Source organism: Teleopsis dalmanni, chromosome 1 (genome assembly GCF_002237135.1).
Source record: "Teleopsis dalmanni isolate 2A chromosome 1, ASM223713v2, whole genome shotgun sequence".
NCBI lineage: Eukaryota > Metazoa > Arthropoda > Insecta > Diptera > Diopsidae > Teleopsis > Teleopsis dalmanni.
The window spans coordinates 2223130-2242820 of NC_051846.1; the positions used below are offsets into that span (position 1 = coordinate 2223130).

The 19691-nt window shown below is 30.4% G+C and overlaps 1 protein-coding gene and 1 long non-coding RNA gene across 6 annotated transcripts in view; one reads left to right on the forward strand and one right to left on the reverse strand.

Moving 5' to 3' along the window:
- The window catches only part of LOC119668966, a 70958-nt gene extending 51795 nt beyond the window's left edge, over nucleotides 1-19163 (reverse strand). For both annotated transcript variants that reach the window (XM_038078669.1, XM_038078668.1), the window contains exon 1: nucleotides 18479-19163. In XM_038078669.1, coding sequence (XP_037934597.1) covers nucleotides 18479-19022 — 544 coding nt within the window. In that variant the 5' untranslated portion in view covers nucleotides 19023-19163. The remainder of the gene's footprint in view (nucleotides 1-18478) is intronic.
- On the forward strand, nucleotides 3254-4931 carry LOC119668968. Of its 4 annotated transcripts, XR_005251548.1 has the most exons (7): nucleotides 3254-3455; nucleotides 3526-3560; nucleotides 3636-3867; nucleotides 3924-4071; nucleotides 4131-4204; nucleotides 4264-4323; nucleotides 4737-4931. It is a non-coding gene; the product is annotated as an uncharacterized LOC119668968 (long non-coding RNA). The 4 variants fall into 4 exon arrangements; XR_005251546.1 differs by having other exon boundaries at nucleotides 3924-4204; XR_005251547.1 differs by lacking the exon at nucleotides 4264-4323.
- Nucleotides 19164-19691: the final 528 nt, after the last annotated feature.

The following is a 19691-nucleotide window of genomic DNA, read 5'->3' on the forward strand; positions in this document are numbered from 1 at the left end:
GATGTGAAAGAAGACCTATTAATTTTAAAATCGCATATTTAACAGATTTTTCTCGTACGGTATTTCCTTTTCATGTGAGTTTCATATTTAAATTTATAAGGTATTTATTTCTCATGTCATTTCACATTTATATGCAAATATTTAGTTAAATACATATTACAAATGTTTTAATTTCCATTTATAAAGCATAATAAATACACAAATTTTATCTATCAATTTTAAAATGTTTGTTTTTTTTCTGTTTTTTGAGGTTTTATCGAATTTGTGTTGTATTTTCGCTGTCAGGCACATGAAATCGATATCAGCACAAATTAATCTTAACAATCCATTAATACTTCATTATTAATGTATAAATTTTTGAACGCACAACAAATTCGAACCAGTTTATCATAAATTGAGAAATTTAGATACAATATTCATGTATCTATCATCAGGTTTTCGAATTGCATAAATTAGTAGTTAAGAAGATTTCCAAAAAGCTACACAAATTAATTACAAAGCAAACATTTCAGCCACTATTTACTTAAAACTGCGATGAAACAGAATTTGTTATTAACTTAAATAAGACTATTGAAGACTATTGAATATAAATAATACATATTATCAAAAGGGATAAAAACAATTTTTTTTTAATAATTTTAGCAAATTTTTCAAAAATTGCAGTACGTTTAAGCTATTGTACTTAAACCGACCATTTTGACACAATATGACTCTATTATGCAGACATTCATATAGCGAATGGTCCCATGAGTATTAGCTATATCTGATTATGATCATTAAGTCATGTTATGCAGGTAGTTAAATCACAATACCCAATTTTAAAGTGTTATTACTATTTTGTTAGTTCTTAGTTAAGCCCAAATTTAATGACGTTTTCAATTGGTAAATCTAGGAAATTTTTTTAATCGAGTTGTTCTTTTAATGCACTCGAGAGTAATTTATAACACTCCAGATATTGTGCCAGAGGAGCAAGATTACTCTGAAATTAACAGCTGTTTTCATATGATTTGACAGATAAAGTGTGATTTGATTTCACATATGCATTTATAAAAAATTTAAATGTCTACTAACACTACTAAAAAAATGTTAAATTATACGGCGTTTACATTGGCCGAAAATGGCTCATTTTGGTCAAAAATCGAAAATGAGTATCGAATGGTTCATTCTTGCATATAAAATTTCAAGCACAAAATGAGCAATTTTCTCACATTCTGTATGAATGACGTTCGAATGCATTCCACATACGTTCCAAATGCAAAGGAATCCATTGAACATACCCTAAATGAAAATGACAGTTTGAAAAAGCTGTTTTTAACATATTTACAAAAAAAGGTAAACAAATGTTTGGTGGTTGCATTTTCTTGAAAACGATGCACTGCTTTTTAGAACTTTTACTTCCCAAAAAGTAATTAATCGAAGTTAAAAATATGTTTTAAGTTTCTAATGTAGGGTTTGAAGGCATATTTAACCTTCATGCAACATTTTTTTGGCACAGGCCAAAAATCAAATCAACATGCAAGTTGAAAAATAGCTGTTGAAATGAGAACAAATGAAATAGAACGAATGTAAACACTTTCAAATGGCTCATTCAAAATGAGCCATTTTCGGCCAATGTAAACGCCGTATTACTCTAAAAATGTATGTTTGGGAAACAAAATCTGACAGATTCAGAGTAAATCTAGACTAAATCCTCTCAGAAGTTCAATATTGATCATAATTTTAGTTGTGTTTTAAAATGTTGACTATATTGTGGACCCTGTTATTACTTAAAAACAGAATATAATTGAAATAGAATTTCAAATACTATTCGATTGAACAAATTTTCAAGTATTTTAATTTTAAAATCAAATAATTGCGCACAGCGAGTTTCTTAGAAATGAAACATTGATCATGTGAGCTATCTGAGAACATCTTTGAACAGTTCTATCCTTTTTGAACATTTTAAGTATTTTATCCAAATGTTCAAGCTACTTTATCCAAATGTTCAGAATACGGGAATATCAAACTACTTGAACATTTTAAAGCATTAGTTTATAATGAAACATAATATATGTTTAAGATATAAAATTAATAATACTGTTAAGTATATTAATCTAACATTTTTGTTAGTTCTTTCATAAAAAACTAATAAGTTAATTAATTAAAAATTTAATTAATTGTTCAACACATAAATATTCTTTAATAAAAGCACATCAAATTTATTTCCAGAACAAAAATTCGTTAGCATCGAACTTTGAAACTGTAAAAGACAATATAAACTATATTATCTTAACAGTAGTTTATTCACTGTCCAATTTCATACGATTTATGTTATTATATAGTGCTGCATATATAATATATACGTCAACAACTATTGCCAAACTTCCTCAGGGTTTGAAAAATAATTAAGATGTTTTTATACAAGCTTCATTTAGAAAACTCTGATGGATTCTTATAAGATTATATGCCTTCCGTATATTTTCTGTATTTTATATAAATTTATAAAGAGGCGATTAGAGTTCGTAAATAAAAATACCAAACAAAAAATATAAAGCAGAAGATTCTAAAAGACTATCTAAGCAACGTTTTGAAAAATAAGTTGCATTAACAAAATAAATATTTTAATAAATAACATTTAATTATTATTATATTGAGGCTAATTGAATCAGTGCATTGGAGCACTTTTACTCTCTACTAACTGTGAGGTTTCTTCATAACGCTTCATCAGGACTAAGCCATAATTGACCTCAGATCTGCATACCTAACCGAGGAACCTGTAACCATTCTGAAAATCGATAACGCGGTGTTGGTAAGTTTGTCAGTTTTCGTAAATAATTTCAGGGCTCTATCCTATATGTATTTTTTGATCGGATTAATCTTGAAGTCAATGAGGATGTCATTCGTCCTTTTCAGAGTCTTTTCAGAGCCTGGCTTTGTGCAATTTCTAGCTGGCGAATAGTAGTGTTTGAGGCTGTGCTGTTTGAGTGATAGTCCAATTATTTGGTTACACAACAGCTTCCGGTTCTTAGTATGGAGACTTTCATTTTTGAAGAGTGGTTGGAGGTGATGAACATTTTCTATATTTATACTTAATGTAAATAACATTTTGAAAACATGTAAATAACATTTTATAAAAAAATGCAAATAACATTACCAATATTAATATGATCTTAATAAACTTCTGATCTAGTACGTTGTTTAAAAGTTCAAAAAATTATATATTGGATTAAGATATATTGTAATTCAGTTAAAAAAAATTTTGTTTGGAGTAAGTTCTAAAAATTTCAGTTCGATAAATTTGTAAGAAAAATATATATATATGTTTATTTTAACAAAAATTGGCAATAGGGATGTATACAGACCCTTTAATACACGCTTTAGAATGTTGTTTGTAAATAAATAATGGAACTTGTTTGTATATATTATATAAAAATATGTGAATCTATTAAGGTCACAGTTAAACGTAACGCTTAGTAGTAAGTGGACTTAAATTCTTTCAAAATTAATTGAAATAATAATATTAATTAATATTTTTCGTATTTATAGAGGAAAAAAGTCTTGGCAACGTTGGTGTGTATATGGTAAGTCTGAAACCAAAATTTATGTTAATTTTAAATAATTTTCTGAAATAATTTTTTTTTTTACTTAAATGACAGTGTATGTTAGGTATTTAAATATAGAAAAATGACAATTGTGTAAATCACTGATAATTCTTTTGAGAGACAACTACCAAACTTTTATTAAAAAATACCCTTTACTTGTAATGAAAATTTTCAAAATTATGTATATGAGTTATTTGTGGAAGATCCCATTTTGACCTGGTGCGGTGTGAGTTGTTGTTTGTACTTGGAGGAAACGGTTATGTTAAAGATTACAGGAAATTCACTGGTAACTAAAAGATGTTTAACAAATTATTATATACATGACTTTATATCATATTTTAGAAAAAGAGGCCAACGCGAGATGCTATTGAAATTTGAGTTTTAGGTAACTCAAATTATTTCAGATGGTTTTTGGATCAGTAGTTACTAGGAAATTTAGAACTACCAGCAGCGCCAGCTATTTTTTTATTTCTGATGGTTTTTTGGATGAGTATTTACTGGGAAAACTACATTTAGCATCCGAAATTATTTGTCTTGTTTTTGTTTAAGGAAAACAAGTCTTGAATTTTTGACTCCATTGTCGCTGACAAAACCGATTACGATTTGTACCAACTGGTGACAAGGTAAAAACGTTAACCACATTTTATTATTATTTAATTGATTTTACTTAATTTTCAAAAAGAATGTGAGCAAACATGTGATGCCTTATTGTTGCTAGTGAAAACTGTATAGATACTTTTCAGTATGTATTATAATTGATAGTAATATAATTCTTACTTTAATTTATTTTTATAGTTTTCTTCTTTGATCTCAGATAAGAGATTTTTTTTCTGTTAGTCCTTCTCTATCAAGAATTTACTTTCATTATTGCATATTTATAGGCACATAAAATTATTTTAATATCAAGAATTTCGAGAAAAAAAAAATATGTGTAGATATAATATATACTGATATATCTGATATATTAATGAAATATTTTTGTCTCATCTTAAATTTTTAATTGCTTCCGATATTTTATAAACTAAGTAAATTGTAATAGGAGAGAGACGGACATGGTGTTTCGAACAAGACCAGAGCGGTTAATTTTTAAATTTTTTCTTGTTTTTAGAATTATATATATTTTAGTATATATAACAATAATTTTTTTAATTCTAGCTGCGATTTGTCGGAAATCAAGTAGTCGTCACTAAACAGCATGATTGGAGGAAAATAGCTGACGTGATATTCCAAGTACAAGTACATTTTTCTCGGATATTATTTTACGTATTTAGCAAGCAATTATTATAAATGTTAAGATATATTTTAAATTGTATGCGTTATTTTAATTAATTTTTTAAAGTAAAAACTAAACAGAGTATTTAGAAAAATTCAAATAAATCACTGCTCGACTAAGCCGAAAAATAAAATTTAAGTAAAATTAACTGTTGTTTTATTTTACGGAATACGAAAATAAAATTGGGAATAAAATATATGACATGAGAGTAGCTTTCATTAGTTTCGGGAAATAGGGATTTTAAAGCGGAAATTAATTTACACAGTTTTGATTAGAGCAACAGAAGAAATTCAAAAAGAAATAGGGGTTGGAAAGAGCATATTTTTAGTTGACAAAATAACAGTATTTTTTGATAGAAAGTTAGATGGTTCTACCCAATCCGATGTTACGTCCAACAATTCAAGGGCAACGGATAGCGAATTAAGGGGTACACATTAATTATTACCAAGTTTAGTAAGAGTTTGATTTTAATTGATAGCAGAGGTTCTATGTATCACCTACAAGAACAAAACCACATACTAGCATACAACTAACTTGTGACAAATAATCGTTATCTTAATAAAATTTGTGCATACAAATAAACTGCTATGGTGCATAAGATAACATCGTTTTTGTCACAAATTTGTTATTTTGTTTTGTGTATTTGCTATAGTGTATAAGACAACAACGTTGTTGTTGCAAATTGGTTATTTTAATTGTGCATATGGCAATACAACATGTTTTGTGTTTATTTTTTGCATTTATAATTATGTACTTCTTTTAAATTAGACTGATTTAATTGCTTATATAGTAAGCAATAAAAGGAAAAAAGTGGAAAAAAGACTAAAACCAACATATTCTGGTAACATATTTATAATAGGTTAATAAATGCTCTATTATGTTTGAATATTTTTGCAGAAAATTTGTACACAAACATTTACAATATATAAAATGACCGCTGTTAACTAAACTTTTTAGTTATTAGAATTAGATTAATTTCAATGAATTAGAATTTAATAGATTTATAATTAACACATCATAGCTGTCTGCCTGATCGGTCAATAAATTTTCCATTTCACATTTAATCGCAACTCATTAAAATATCATTTAATTTTTCATCTTACAGTGCCAAAATGAAAAATAATCTAAAAATATTTCGTGGGGAGAGGAAATTTGAAATTTTGTTGCTGTCGCATGTCAGTTCTGTTGGCAGCTGTCCCACAGATCTGTCGCTTGAATGCGAAATTCCAAAAAATGTTCAATTTCAAAATGTGCCTAAAATAATTTTAGGAAAAACTATAAGCGTTCGCACGAGACCACTCATCTATTTAATGAGCTGCCGGAATACTATATATTTAGTATAGGTGGTGCGTAGTAGTCGTATCTACAGATACTATAAGTAAACCGTCGATATACGCAAATTTGTTGCACGAAACTATTTACTTTAGAAAATTGATTCTTAATTGCGTACAAAAAGAAAATGTGCAATGGATGCTTCTTCCATGGCATGGGTATTTGGTTATATCTTCTTTTTTTACGAGTGCTTCATAGTCGAGACACTTTTTACGCATAGCAATTAAGCAGTGCGTTCGCCATGGGATACAGTTACAGTGCAGCACTAACTAGAACTTCCTTTGATGTGCACGTCGTTATGATCTTGTCAGATGAAACAGCGTTGCCGCTCGTCCGGAGTTTTATTGCATTTTTTCCCCTTCAAATTTCCCCCGTTGCATTTGCTTTGATCTTGGGTTTATTTAAAATTGGTATCAAATCAAAATATGACGGCAAATTGCTGGTAATTAGTTTTAAAATAGCAACACAGATGCGTTATTAAATGGCAAAGAATCTTTAACTAAAATTGAATGAAAATTTAATTAAAGCATTTCCCATTGCTACATTTTGCTATTGTTATTGTTATTCCTAAACTGGAGAGCTTGGAATTTGTGTGGTCCGCCGGCATGCCAATGTGTTGATGCTGAATATTAAAAATTTAATAAATACAAATTGAGTAGAAAATATGCGCAACTATTTATATTGACTTCAATATGCATATAAGAGAATGATTATGAATATTTATCACTTCACAAAAAATGGAAAGAAAAAATTAAATTGAATGAATTGCGCCAGATATCGCACGCATTCACTTCTTAAACGCATAAATTGTTGAGCAAGTAAACAGAAAAGTTTATTCCAAACAAAAATCGTGAAAAATATGATCTTTTGGAATGGAGCCTCAAACCTCGTATCATTGCTTGTGCCACCGCTGCTGCTTCAGATTCCAGAACTCCGGCATTTTTGCCCGTAAGTTCTTTTGTTTATAAAATATGCCATTTTAGTTGCCCACAAAACGATTGAGGGAAACACTCGCAGTCGTACTTGCCCTGGTAGAGGAGTATGTGGAATTCCAAGTATCTCTGTGAGTTACGAAATGCGCAATGTGCGTATTTTGTAAATAAAATTTAATGTTCTTCCGCTGCCATACAAATTAACTAAAACAATTTCTTCATAAACAAGAATTGTTTACTTTTCAAATATTTATTTTTCGTGAAACCAAACTTTTGCCTGCATTCTAATTAACTAAAAAACAATCGTAAAGAGTGAAATAAAATACGCCAGAAAAATAATTACTTACCGAAGTAAATCCAAAACAATGGGCAGAGGGAATGGCATTTCAGAAAAATTTTTCCTAATTTCCATTTGACATTTAAATATTTTGAAATGTACTTGGCTGGGTTGCTTAGTTGCTTGGCTCCTGCACGAAAAGTTTGACAATTTTTAATGCATATAAAATTTTTTTTTAAATTTAAAATTTTTCGTTTTCTCACAACTGTCGGTTTGTTTTACATGATGAAGAAACAGGGAGGTATCCTTCAAACTTGGGATAAAAAACTTTTTTTCTTCGAAAATTAAATTTGTTAGCTGCTGGTTCTACCACCTTCTTATCCAGTGCTTTTGGTATTTCTAATATCAAAGGTTGTGTGTACTATATGCTGCATTAATATTTATAACTTATATACTTGAAAGTTTTACAAATACCTTTTACAAATACCTTCTTTAAATTAATAAAATTCTAAAAAATTAATTAATATTGTACTTGCCTTAAAGGGTACGAAGACAGTGTGAACAAATAAAATCTATATAAATAAATTAACTAAATAAATTCAATACGAAAATGCAACTAAACTATACCTAGCTAAATCTGAGGGAATCGTAGACGTACTCGCAGGTAGGTCTAATCCCAAGTACTCATTCCCTCCGAAAAAGGGTCTCTACGTAGTGATCCCTGGCCTTGCATCCTTTCTATTTCTAAAATTCCTGACTGCGCAATCACTTCAATATTCTATCCAAGACTATCAACATTACAAAGACTATCACAACCCAAAATGGTTTTAGGGATTTACAACCGAAAACGCTTCATGGCTTGCATAGTACAAGCAAAGAATAACCTAAAAATTACTACGGGATTACTATTCGGTCACTGTAGATTGAATAATCATCTAACAAAGTTAGGAATCCAATCCAACTCAGACTGCAGATACTATAGGAAACAGAGAGAAACCGCATACGATGTGCTAGGAGAGTGCCCGGCACTAATGCACAAGCGGAAGAAATACCTGGAAGGGTATTTCATGAAACATTAGGATTTAAGACTAGAAATAGAAAATACAGACTCTATACCGTCTTTCTTTAAAGAAATCGGACTTGAAGAAACACTCTTACCCGACTAAGGGGCACAATATATCTTTTAGGTTGCAGTGTACTATTCTATCGCTTTGTCATAAAAATAATAGTAATAAATCTAACTACATTATTCATCATTAAAGAATAAGGTGCAATTGTGCTTGACATACTATCTACAGATTGTAAAATGATAATGATACTGATACATCAATAAGAAAATTAAAGGACTTTAAGAACAGTCTAAAAAAGATCTGTATGCGAATATATACTACATATCTTGATATTTCATTGTTCATGAGGTCGTATCTGGTAAGGGTAGATGGATAAGATGTGGATATGTAAAGCTTCTAATTCTGATCATATCAATATGAAAAAGTCTGCATACTCATATAATAAATAAATAAAGATAACCAGCCAAGTGGAATATATAAGACCAAAGTCGAACTATTTGAAATAGTGATTAAAAAGATTTACAAAGAATTTGCATTTCTTGATTTAAGCACATTGGTGATAAGAGGGAAAGGTAACTGCTTAACATGCATATAAATCTTTCGAAGTAATATTTGATACATGTACGTCATTTCATTTCTTAGGAAATCATTGACTAGCTAAAAGTTAAATTTACTTAAGGAATATGGAAAATAACAATTTGAAGAATGAAGGATGAAGAAAGAAGGTTCTTCAACCAAAAAATTAAAGATAAAAGGCATGTAGCAATAGTAAAAAAAAAAAATTGAAACATTTTGCTTTGATTTCAAACATCGGGTGTTGAAGAATAGCTAGGATCTTATATTCTAAATTAGAGAAAGTGGAATTTATTTACTACTTTTTATATCAGCAAATGTTTATGTTCATCGTTTCGGTCTAGTAAAGTTAACGATAGTTTAGTTTAGTTCATCTTATACTGTACGTTTAAAAGAGTATCAAAATGGGCAATTTTTCTGTCCTACTGCAAGTGTTGATGTTCTAACCTAACGTAACCTAATCTAACTTCTAGACAGACTTATAGAATTATTTTACTGAGTAAAGGATGATAGTGTTATATGAAATTTAAAATTGAAATCTTCGCTAAAAGTTGAAGTAGTAACTTATCTTATTGTCTAACTAAATCATACTTTTAAAAATATGTACAATATTAATATATTGGACTTAATATTATGATAATATGACTGTAGAATATAAATGAAATGTACAAAATCTTTTTATCTCATTAATTTTAGTAAAAATCTATTTTGTGTAACTTCATCGTTTAACGTAAATTATACGCTGATTTATTTTTGAAAGCATGAAGATACATTATAGTGGAATAAGAAAAATTTAATGTATTTCTTTCAAATTATCACCCAGTATAGACATGCTCGTCTTCACCTCATGAACTGGAGGCCAATTTGTAAAATTTATTTTTATTACACAATATTTTTTATTATACAATATAAGTTGATTTCATTCTTTTTTTTTGAAACGAGTACTTTGCAGATGTTTTATTTTGTTTTTGCTTTTTGTATAAAATATTTGCAAAGTTTTTACACATTTCACATTTCGACGCCATAATTTCAGGCAATAAAAGTGAACATCATTCAAAGTCAATAATCCTTTTGCGTTTTCCTTATTTGCAACAAGAGGCACATTTCTGTTATTCTCTGTTTTTTGCTCGCATTCTATAAGGTAAAATGTGAACTCGTATTGTATCTAGATACACAAATGTGCTGTTAAAGCCTTTTTATGTTTCTGTGTATACATTTGCGTCTGTCCTTAGAATATGGCCATTATGACCAATTTGTATTTTGCATTTTTTTCCAATTCTGCGTTTCTTTTTTTGTAATTCTAAAAATGAAACCTGGTGTTTGCTGCCACTTTGAATACCACAACAACAACATTGACAGCAACAACAGCAACAGCAACAACAGAGGCTAATATACAACAAAAAGCCATTTCAGTTATTGCCACACAAATGTGCTGTTAAGAAAAAAAATCATTTGAGAACTTAATTTACCATAAAGCTCAATTTTGAAAAAATATGTTATATGCTCATAACACATTCGTTGCGGGTTGTATACGATGTGTCTAGCAGAATAGCGCAGGGAGCCAATAAACACACTCAGGTAGAGACAGTCGAGATAGGCGGCAGGAACACAGGCCACTGCGTTTTTGTGAATTGGTGGACTCATAACTAAGACATTTTGCGGCATATTTCTTTCGAGTACAATGAAAACACAACCAACCAACATTCAAACGCACTAATGCTTCCAAACCGAACCATATATGGACAGACAGTTAAACAAATGTATGCGGTTGTTACCTTACTAAGGGTACTTTAGCGTTTAGAATTTCGTATTCCCCCCCTACGTTTTTGTTGTTGTTGTTGCTGTTGGTGTTGTTTAAGTTTAAAATCCAAAAGTTCACTTAACAATTTTGGATTTACGTATTTTGATTTGATTCTCGGAATAAATGGTCATAAAGAAGTGTTAGCTGGAATTATTGTTAAGTGGCAGTAAGCTCAGTTTATTGCAATATTTAAATATTAAAGGAAAATTTTAGCATTTTCGTTAGGTTTTTGTTAACAAGTTAAGTTTTGTGTTGGCTTAAAGCTAATAAAAATTGCTTAATTTAATATTTATGTTCATATTTTATATGCAATTTTATTATGTATTTTATGGATTTTTTTCTGAACACTGAGTCATGTGTTCAACTGTAAAGTAAATTAAACGAATTTGCTGAGATTTGATTTTGTAATTTGCAAATTTAAGTAGATTAACCGTTTACATAGTTAATTGCTCACATTGCCTGCATGTTTTAAATCGCATGCTATAGAAATGTTTACGAATGTCATTAGGCTGTTAAAATTCACACCACCTCAATCACGTGCATGTGTATGAATAGAAAATATGTGGACTCATTTATAAAATGTCGAATATGTCAGAAAAGAAATAAACTAAAAATCTAATTGCTTGCCAACAATAATTATAGTTAGTGTTATACTGTAATAATCTAAATAGATTTCAGTATTAAGATATATATTTTATTACATGTTGTTGATATATTAAAAAAAGAAAGTTGCTAGGTAGATACTGAACAAGAATTCGAAAGAATAAAAAAAAAAAATACGTCATAAATAAACGATATGAGATCATACATTATAGTTTAAAACTTGCAAATGATCTATGCTTTTTAACATTTTTATATAAATTACAATATAATAATCATTCAGTCATTAGTAATAGTCAACAGATTCGTGGTTTACACAGTGATAATTCAATTGATATAATATAAGGTAGATTGCTTCGAAAGTCACACAGAACAAAGTAGTTCATTGTAGTTGTCACCAAGAGATGCTAAACTGAATCTAAATAGTACTCATCTATTATAGATCATTATCATCCCATACTGTTATTACTGTTCCTATTATATTCATATCGTCAGCATTAGCATACCATTATTATAACATTATTGTTAATATTACTTTGGTCGTCATCGTCATTCTCATTAACACTATCATCATTATCTCTGTAATTATCTTCATTATCGCTGTCAACATATTGTTTGTTGATATCACTATCGTTATTATTATCAACATCATTATCATTACCATCAACGTCAGCATCGTCATCATTATTGTTTTGTACGTGCCATTGTCAATAAGTAACTTACGAACCAACTTGCAAATGAAATTGTGTGAATGTGCTATAAGAAGGTTTAAAATTAAGTTACCAGATCAGAGTCAGATAAATTCATATAACAAAACCTTAGTATTAATACTTATTGCAGAGTTTCTGATTATTGCAATGTGTACCAGGCAGTAATTAATGTATATAAGTATCAATATGAGATATTAGTTTTCAAGAAGTAGATTACACATATATAAAAGTTTACTTCTCTCCTGACACGAGTACTGGTAAACTGAAAACTTTATATGCACTTTATAAAATAGCATTTGAAGCACAGATATACGTGTAATATCGATGAATTTGTAACTCGGTAAGTTCTTAATGTTAACATGATAAAATATATATTCAACGTATTAAACCTACTATATCAACAATGGGAAAACACGATTTATTATATCGTAGGAACTGTATAACAATACAATACAATCAAAGAAATATTATATAGCTCGCGAAGCAAGGCATCTATTATATTTTTATATAATATGTACATAATATATATATAATATATTTATATCTATTAAAATCTACATAAGTCGTTTTTTTGAATATTCTGAAATCTACAAGAACTGTGGTCAAAAACGATTAATGTTAAGCATCTTCTTTTGAGCTGTACACGTCTTTGTAAGATCGTGTTAAAGCCACTAAGACCAACTTGATGTTTATATATATAAGATGAAGATTCGTAAAGTATATGTTATACTAAATAGTTTAGCGGTGTGCAAAATCATTGGAGTGTAGGGTGTAAAACACTGATACCACCTTAGTGGTAAAATATTTAGGTTATATACCTATGCTTCATAGTCGGTTTGGGAATTTTGTTTTCATTTGAAACCTAATTTTTTATCTGTGGGCCAACGTGTCACACCCCAGTAAACGTCTCAGCTGACGGCTAAACTCTGCTATCAACTGAGTTTAGTAGTGCAATACAGAATACACTATTTTGGGCTCTCATATTAGAGTGCTATAGTGAGAATAGCAGAGGAACAATTAGTGCTGAATAGAATTTAATACACTCACATTTTTACAGAAAGGTTATCAGAAATTTACATACTCCACAGGCTGTATGCTTTTGTAATAGGATATATTAGAAGCCAGTTTTTAGAAATTCGAAACAATGGCCCACGATGACCTCCATAGACTTACAGAAAGTTCTGTAGTAATTTTAAGCATTTCATTTCTGACTATTGTGACAAAAATCAATCTAGAATCAGCATGGAACAAAATGCGTTTCGCTTCTGCGTTTGGTACATGTTTTCATCAACTGCCGGTTTTCAGTCTAATTCTTAGAAGAGGCGCTAAGCTCTTTAAGGAATTAAAGAAACTGTTAAGAAAAAGACTTACTAGGATTACAGAGTAACGAAAAGCACGTTATTGGTCTAAGGAAATCTTGGTAATTGCAGATAACAGACTATATATACCAAAATTTTTTTTTTTGTTTATTCAGAAAATGTATATATGAAATATATTATAAATATTTATTTAAAATATTTTTCTCTGCTAAACTCATTATTGTTGTATTTCCATATCAATTGTGTTGTGACTAATTTGCATCATATTTTAGCTTTTCACTAATGGACATGGGCACAACTTGTGTTAATGGTACCAATGTATTAATCAAGGCAATGTAACAAATAAATTGAGTTGTTGGGCACGCTTGGAACTACTCTAGTAGTAACCATTCATTATCTGATGTTGATAAACTCCCTTTAACACCAATTCTAATCATTTCTAGGTAAAATGCTGGCATTCTAATAGTGATATGCTTCCATAAAAAAAAACAGGTTGAAATTGTAGCGAAAATAAAGCAATTATGTTGGGTTCCATGCCACGACATATACGCCACTTTCAGCGCTAATTATACCCTGGGCAGCGGCAGTCATTTGTTATTTTACTTTGATGACGATTTCAAGCGAATTTCGTAGTTTTAAAAATACTTTTTTGCCTTTTGTTTTGAAATAATTTTTGGTTTTAACAATTCACATACCAAATGGAATAGTGTCAACTATATTATTTCAGAAAAACGACAGCCACAACAACAGCAAAGTCAATTCTAGCGTCTCCGCTGGGACGTCCTGCTGGCATATGTGGCACTACCAAAACAGCTATCAGACATCAGCAAACAAATTTAAAGCGAAACAAGGCGTTGTTTGACTGAACTGTCGTGCTCGTGTTGAAACAATATTAGAACTAATGTCTTAATTTTCGTTGGAAATATTTGTAGATTGCGCATTCAGACTCTGCGAGTTGGGGTAAACCACAGCATAGGTATTATAACCAGAAACTATGTAGTTATTTTAAAGGTAAATAAAATATTTGCACCGTTTGAGCAGGTATTTTGTATGCGAAAACAAATGTTTCCTTTATGTTTTTGTGTTAAAATGTTCAACAAATATGCTGTCCGATTATACAAGGGTCATATGTTAGATTTGTTCGTATTTAAATAGAAATATTGTGTACCCATGTCACTGAATAAGTTAAATATGTGTAACATATATGTAGAAAGGTAACCATTCTCAACTGTCTTAACAGTTCTGACAATAGAATTAATTGTTACATTTTTTTGTTTACCTATGATAATATATACTCGCACTTTTTTCTATAAGTGGGAATTTCTTAAAAATAGCAACATTTAATCTTTAATTCTGATTTATTTTGCAGAAATATCAGTGTGGATTTCCGATTACCGCGTAGATTAGACTGATATCGGACAAGTTTCATTAGTCAAGCTTCTGTCAATTTATAAAAGTCATTGTTCATTGTTCATTATCATGCTTTCTAAGTCTCTAATAAGACTATAATAAATCCGTAACACCGATGAATTTTCCAGAATTGTCGGTTTAAGTCTCAGTACGTGCTTACTAAGTCAAGCTTCTGTAAATTTATGACAGTATCTGTTGTTGTTGATGTAGTTGTGGTCTAATCAAATGCCATACTTTCCGACGATAAATTTCAGTCTTTTATATATATTTCCTTTTGAATCAAGATTCTGGGATTATATAAGTATTTATTGTGCTTGGTGCAGATGTGGTTTAATCGGCCATCATACTTTCTGGATCTCTGATAAGAAATTTTAGCTGATCTTGATTGAAGCAGAAGGAAGATTGATGGTTTCATGACATACACCCAACTATGAACTATATGAACAAGCAAACCATGAAATCATATAGATATTTTTCAAACTTAAGAAGATATTCAATGAAATAATATTATTCAGCGCATTGTGTTATCATCTCCTACACTAGACACTAGGTTAGACAATTTATTGGTCTGAACAGACATATTGAAATATGAATTTTGTGAGCCATCGATGCAACCGAATTTAGCTCCCATCAAACTATTCTGTCAAAAATATTTGTCAGTCAAATATTTGACAGTTTTGGGTGTTATACAAATTTTAGATCAACCATATCTGCATTTTAACAGTAGTAGCAATCAATAGTTTATGATGGATCGATTATGATGGTCAGTTTTAATTGAATAATATTTTTAGAATAGTTCTAAGCCTGGCACTTGCAGTCCAAACAAATTATATACGGACTATAAAATAATTAAATAAAATTCGATTATTTCCAAAGACCACTGATGAAGAGCACTTGGCAATACTCGAAACAGCGTTGTATGGTCAGCCAAACTTCAATAAAATTAAAATAAATTTTTGTGTTTGTCCTTTGTTTCTTTCTTTGTTATTCAAAACCCCTCTTATAATATTTTTATTTATGATAAAATTGAAGAGAGAATAGCATAATTTCTTTTTGAATTAGTCTAAGATGTCTTATTATCTTATTAATGTATTATTTTTTTATATTAAATTTAAAAATTTGACGATAAAAGTTTGAGATATCTGCATTCATATGCATAGGTTTTAAATTCATATTGAAGAATTTTTCTTAATATTAAATAAATAAAAAAATTGAATGAGGAATATATAATATAATTAAAGATATGTGCACGCATTCAGATATATATCCGAAAAATTGCGTGAATAAAGTAAATATCTGCAAGAGAATAAATTCTTCCAAGTTACAAGCAAAAGGCAAAAAAGTTGTCTTCCTAAGTTGTACTCTTGGTCTTGTTAGGTTAATATTTTAATATCTATTTTGTTGTATATTTTATATTTACATCACAATTTTCATGATTAATTACATTTAAGCATATAATGGACAAGTGCTACAACTCAAAAATTACATGCAAATTGCTGCACACAAAAGCAGATACAATTTTATTTATTAATTTTCCTTAGACATGCACGAGATGACTGGTTCTGGTCGTTCAGACATGCGAAAATGGATTCAAAAATGCTGTAATAAAATGTATTAAATTATTTATTTAATAATATTTTAAACATTATTACATCTCATTCTTCTTTTATAAAATAAAACTACACAAATTCATAATATGCAAAAGACAATTTTATGTGAGAAAAATAATCTTAATAGTACAAGTGGTAAGATGAATGCTTACTTAAGCAAATCTATAAACCATCGAATATATCTTGAGAGGTCAGAAATGATTTCACATTGTATTAATCCAAATAATACATTAATACATTCTTACATTAACATATTTTTATCATATATACTAAGACGGAAATATAGTGAGAAATACATCATTTGGGAAGGAACAATTTCTTTTCATTCATCTATTCAGAAGGCAAGCTATACTGAGATATCTTGTCAAGGCTATCACAATGACAATTGCCTTAAATTTCAGCGGCTTCGCTGGTTTGGTGATGTCGTGCTAATGGAAGAAAGTGTTCCGGCTAGAAAGGTATTTGATTCGGTACCCGCTGATGAAAAACACGGTAGAGGACGTCCGCATCTTCGGTGGAAGAACCAGATACCACCAACTACCGACACCAAGCAGCTAATCGGGCTGGCTAGCGGATGCTACTCAACGTAACCAAGGACGACGCACGTTTGTAATGGTCAACTAAGTAAAGAAGTACATGAACTCTAACACGACACTGCGAGTTGAGTTCTTATCTACTAAAACTAATAATTTGTAGATAGAAGGTATGAAGTTTGTGCTTTTTGTAAGAAGACAATGGAATCATGAAACATACAGAGTGCGTTGTACATTGATACATAAACGAAAGAAACTGTTGAGGGTCCATCCAACATCAGATGCTGAGTAAAAGCTTACATTATCTCAATGTATAAAGAAAACTTAATTCTATTAAATCCGTAGCTAAACAAAATTAGGGTTGAAATAAGAAACTTGTTTTCTATCCGATTAAAAAAAAAATTATATGATCCTGATCTAAGTCAGGATCAGTACCAATTATCGTCAGATAATCAAAACTCATGAGCATTCTTAAAAAGTATTTGATCACCATGCCGAATTAACTATATTTAATAAGACTTTATTCATACTCCTAAAACTCTTATCCTCGCTTACACAGTTTTACGACTTGAAGCTAGGCTTCGCTGGCTGGTTGTATTTACCTCCAATAATGTAATATTAATTTGATTTACTATTCTTGTTAAAATTAATAATAAATATATTTATACAAAAAATTTTCTGATAACCTTTAGTTTTTATACATGATATCTTCTTTAAAAAATACCGTTGCAACTAAAGTAACAGTGTTTTGTATCTTACTTCCTCTTAAACGAAAATTAAATTTAACAAAGTAAATAAAACAAATTAATTGGATTTCCTGACTTAATTTATTTCTCAGACAATTTTTTAAATAATTAAAAATAGTTTATGTCTGATCGTTATCTGCCATCTTATCCACACAACCTTAAAAATGACTTATCGAGCAAGTTAACATCAACGCTTAACCTAATTGATCTAGGAAGATACTCGAATAAGCGCTAAATAAAATTGGAAAATACAAAGCATTTAGTGCGGTTGTATGCGAGGAGATAACAAGACCTACACAAATCGAACGAAATTCATTTGGTCCAGATTAAGTGCTGCAAATATGCTCCTCACGCATCATGGAAAAATATGATAAATCGCCAACTTTAATTGATATGATAAATTATGCCAGCGATCGTTTTAGCTGATCAAACGATTTCTGTACAACAACAACAACCACAAGAAATTAACCATGTGTCGATTTGCAATAGCGAATTTTTAATTTAAAAGTGAAATCCTACAGGTTAGCGCTGCCAAACAAAGTTTCAGTTTACTTTAACGCAAATAATTATGAAAAGTTTTCAATAATAATTTTTTTTGCTCTGCTATAAAAATTTATAAGATAGAATATTTTTTGCGGTTAGTAATTTTTTAATCAAGGTGAAGGTGCATCAACCCAACCCAAATCAGCCCACTTATTATTAAAAACTTACCCATCGAACCGTCCAGTGAGTAGGCATTGCGCTGCCATGCCCACGTACATAAATCACAGGTGGTAAGTCCGTCCGCGGCGACACTCTCATCAAGAAAAGGCGGTCGCGGCGGTGGGGGCACAAAACGTCCATTCCACAAACCATTCTCGCTAGCATCGAACGCAAGCGGTGATTCAAACGTATCCTCTTCGATAGCATTCGACCACCAATCATCATCATTTTCAGGCAGGTAATTGTTTAGAGGATTAGAACTGCTACTCACTGTTGCACCACCATCACCACCACTAGCACCAGCACCAGCACCAACACCGGCACCAGCACCGAATGCATCATCATTTATGGTTGCTGTGGCTGCATAATCTTGCAACGACGTTCTATCGAATGGCGATAGTAATTGATTGCCATATATTGGCGCTTCGGTTGGTGAGGTATGATGAAAATTTGCCAATGAATCTAAGCGTGAGTTGGGGAACACTGAACGCACCGTTGTTGTAGCACCAAGAAATATATCCGCTCCAATCGGACCGGGCAGGCGGGGATACATTTTCTATTGTGCTTAGCAATAAAATTAGCTGTCTTGTGTTAGTTTTTGCCAGGCTTTTATTGGTGTCTTCGTTGATGATTGGAAATAGCCTGCCGCATGAGCATTGATTCCGTCTTCGTAAGCTGCAAGCGGTTGATCAAATCTGCAAATATATAAAATAATCATATCAATATTGAATTTTTGAAAATGCTTATTCATATAAATATATATTTTAATTCTTTTTATGTTTTTTTGTCTTCGAGCTGTTACAAAAAAGTTCTTGTTTGAAATAATTGGCAAATGCCTTTACTTTGTGCAACCGGTTCGATACCTTTGGCGAGGTAAGAGGACCGATCAATGTGATATGATTAGAGCCATGTTCAAGAGGAAATTCAATAAAAAATTGGTGCAATCATATTTATGCGCATTATGGTTAACAAGTCGAGCTGCAATCGATTGGCTTGGCCACATACTTAAGTGACTGCATAATTTGAGATTCCTTCAAACCTGCTCAGAAATGTGTGACTTGATCACTTTTTTCGCGTTATAATTCCACTTTTTCTTTAAACATTTTTTTTACTCGCATTTTTTATTTCCAAACGATTGATGACTTGATCGAATTGTTTTTATCTTTTCATTTTTTCAAATTTTTTACTTAATATTTTCTTGATTTTTTCTTATAACGAATCA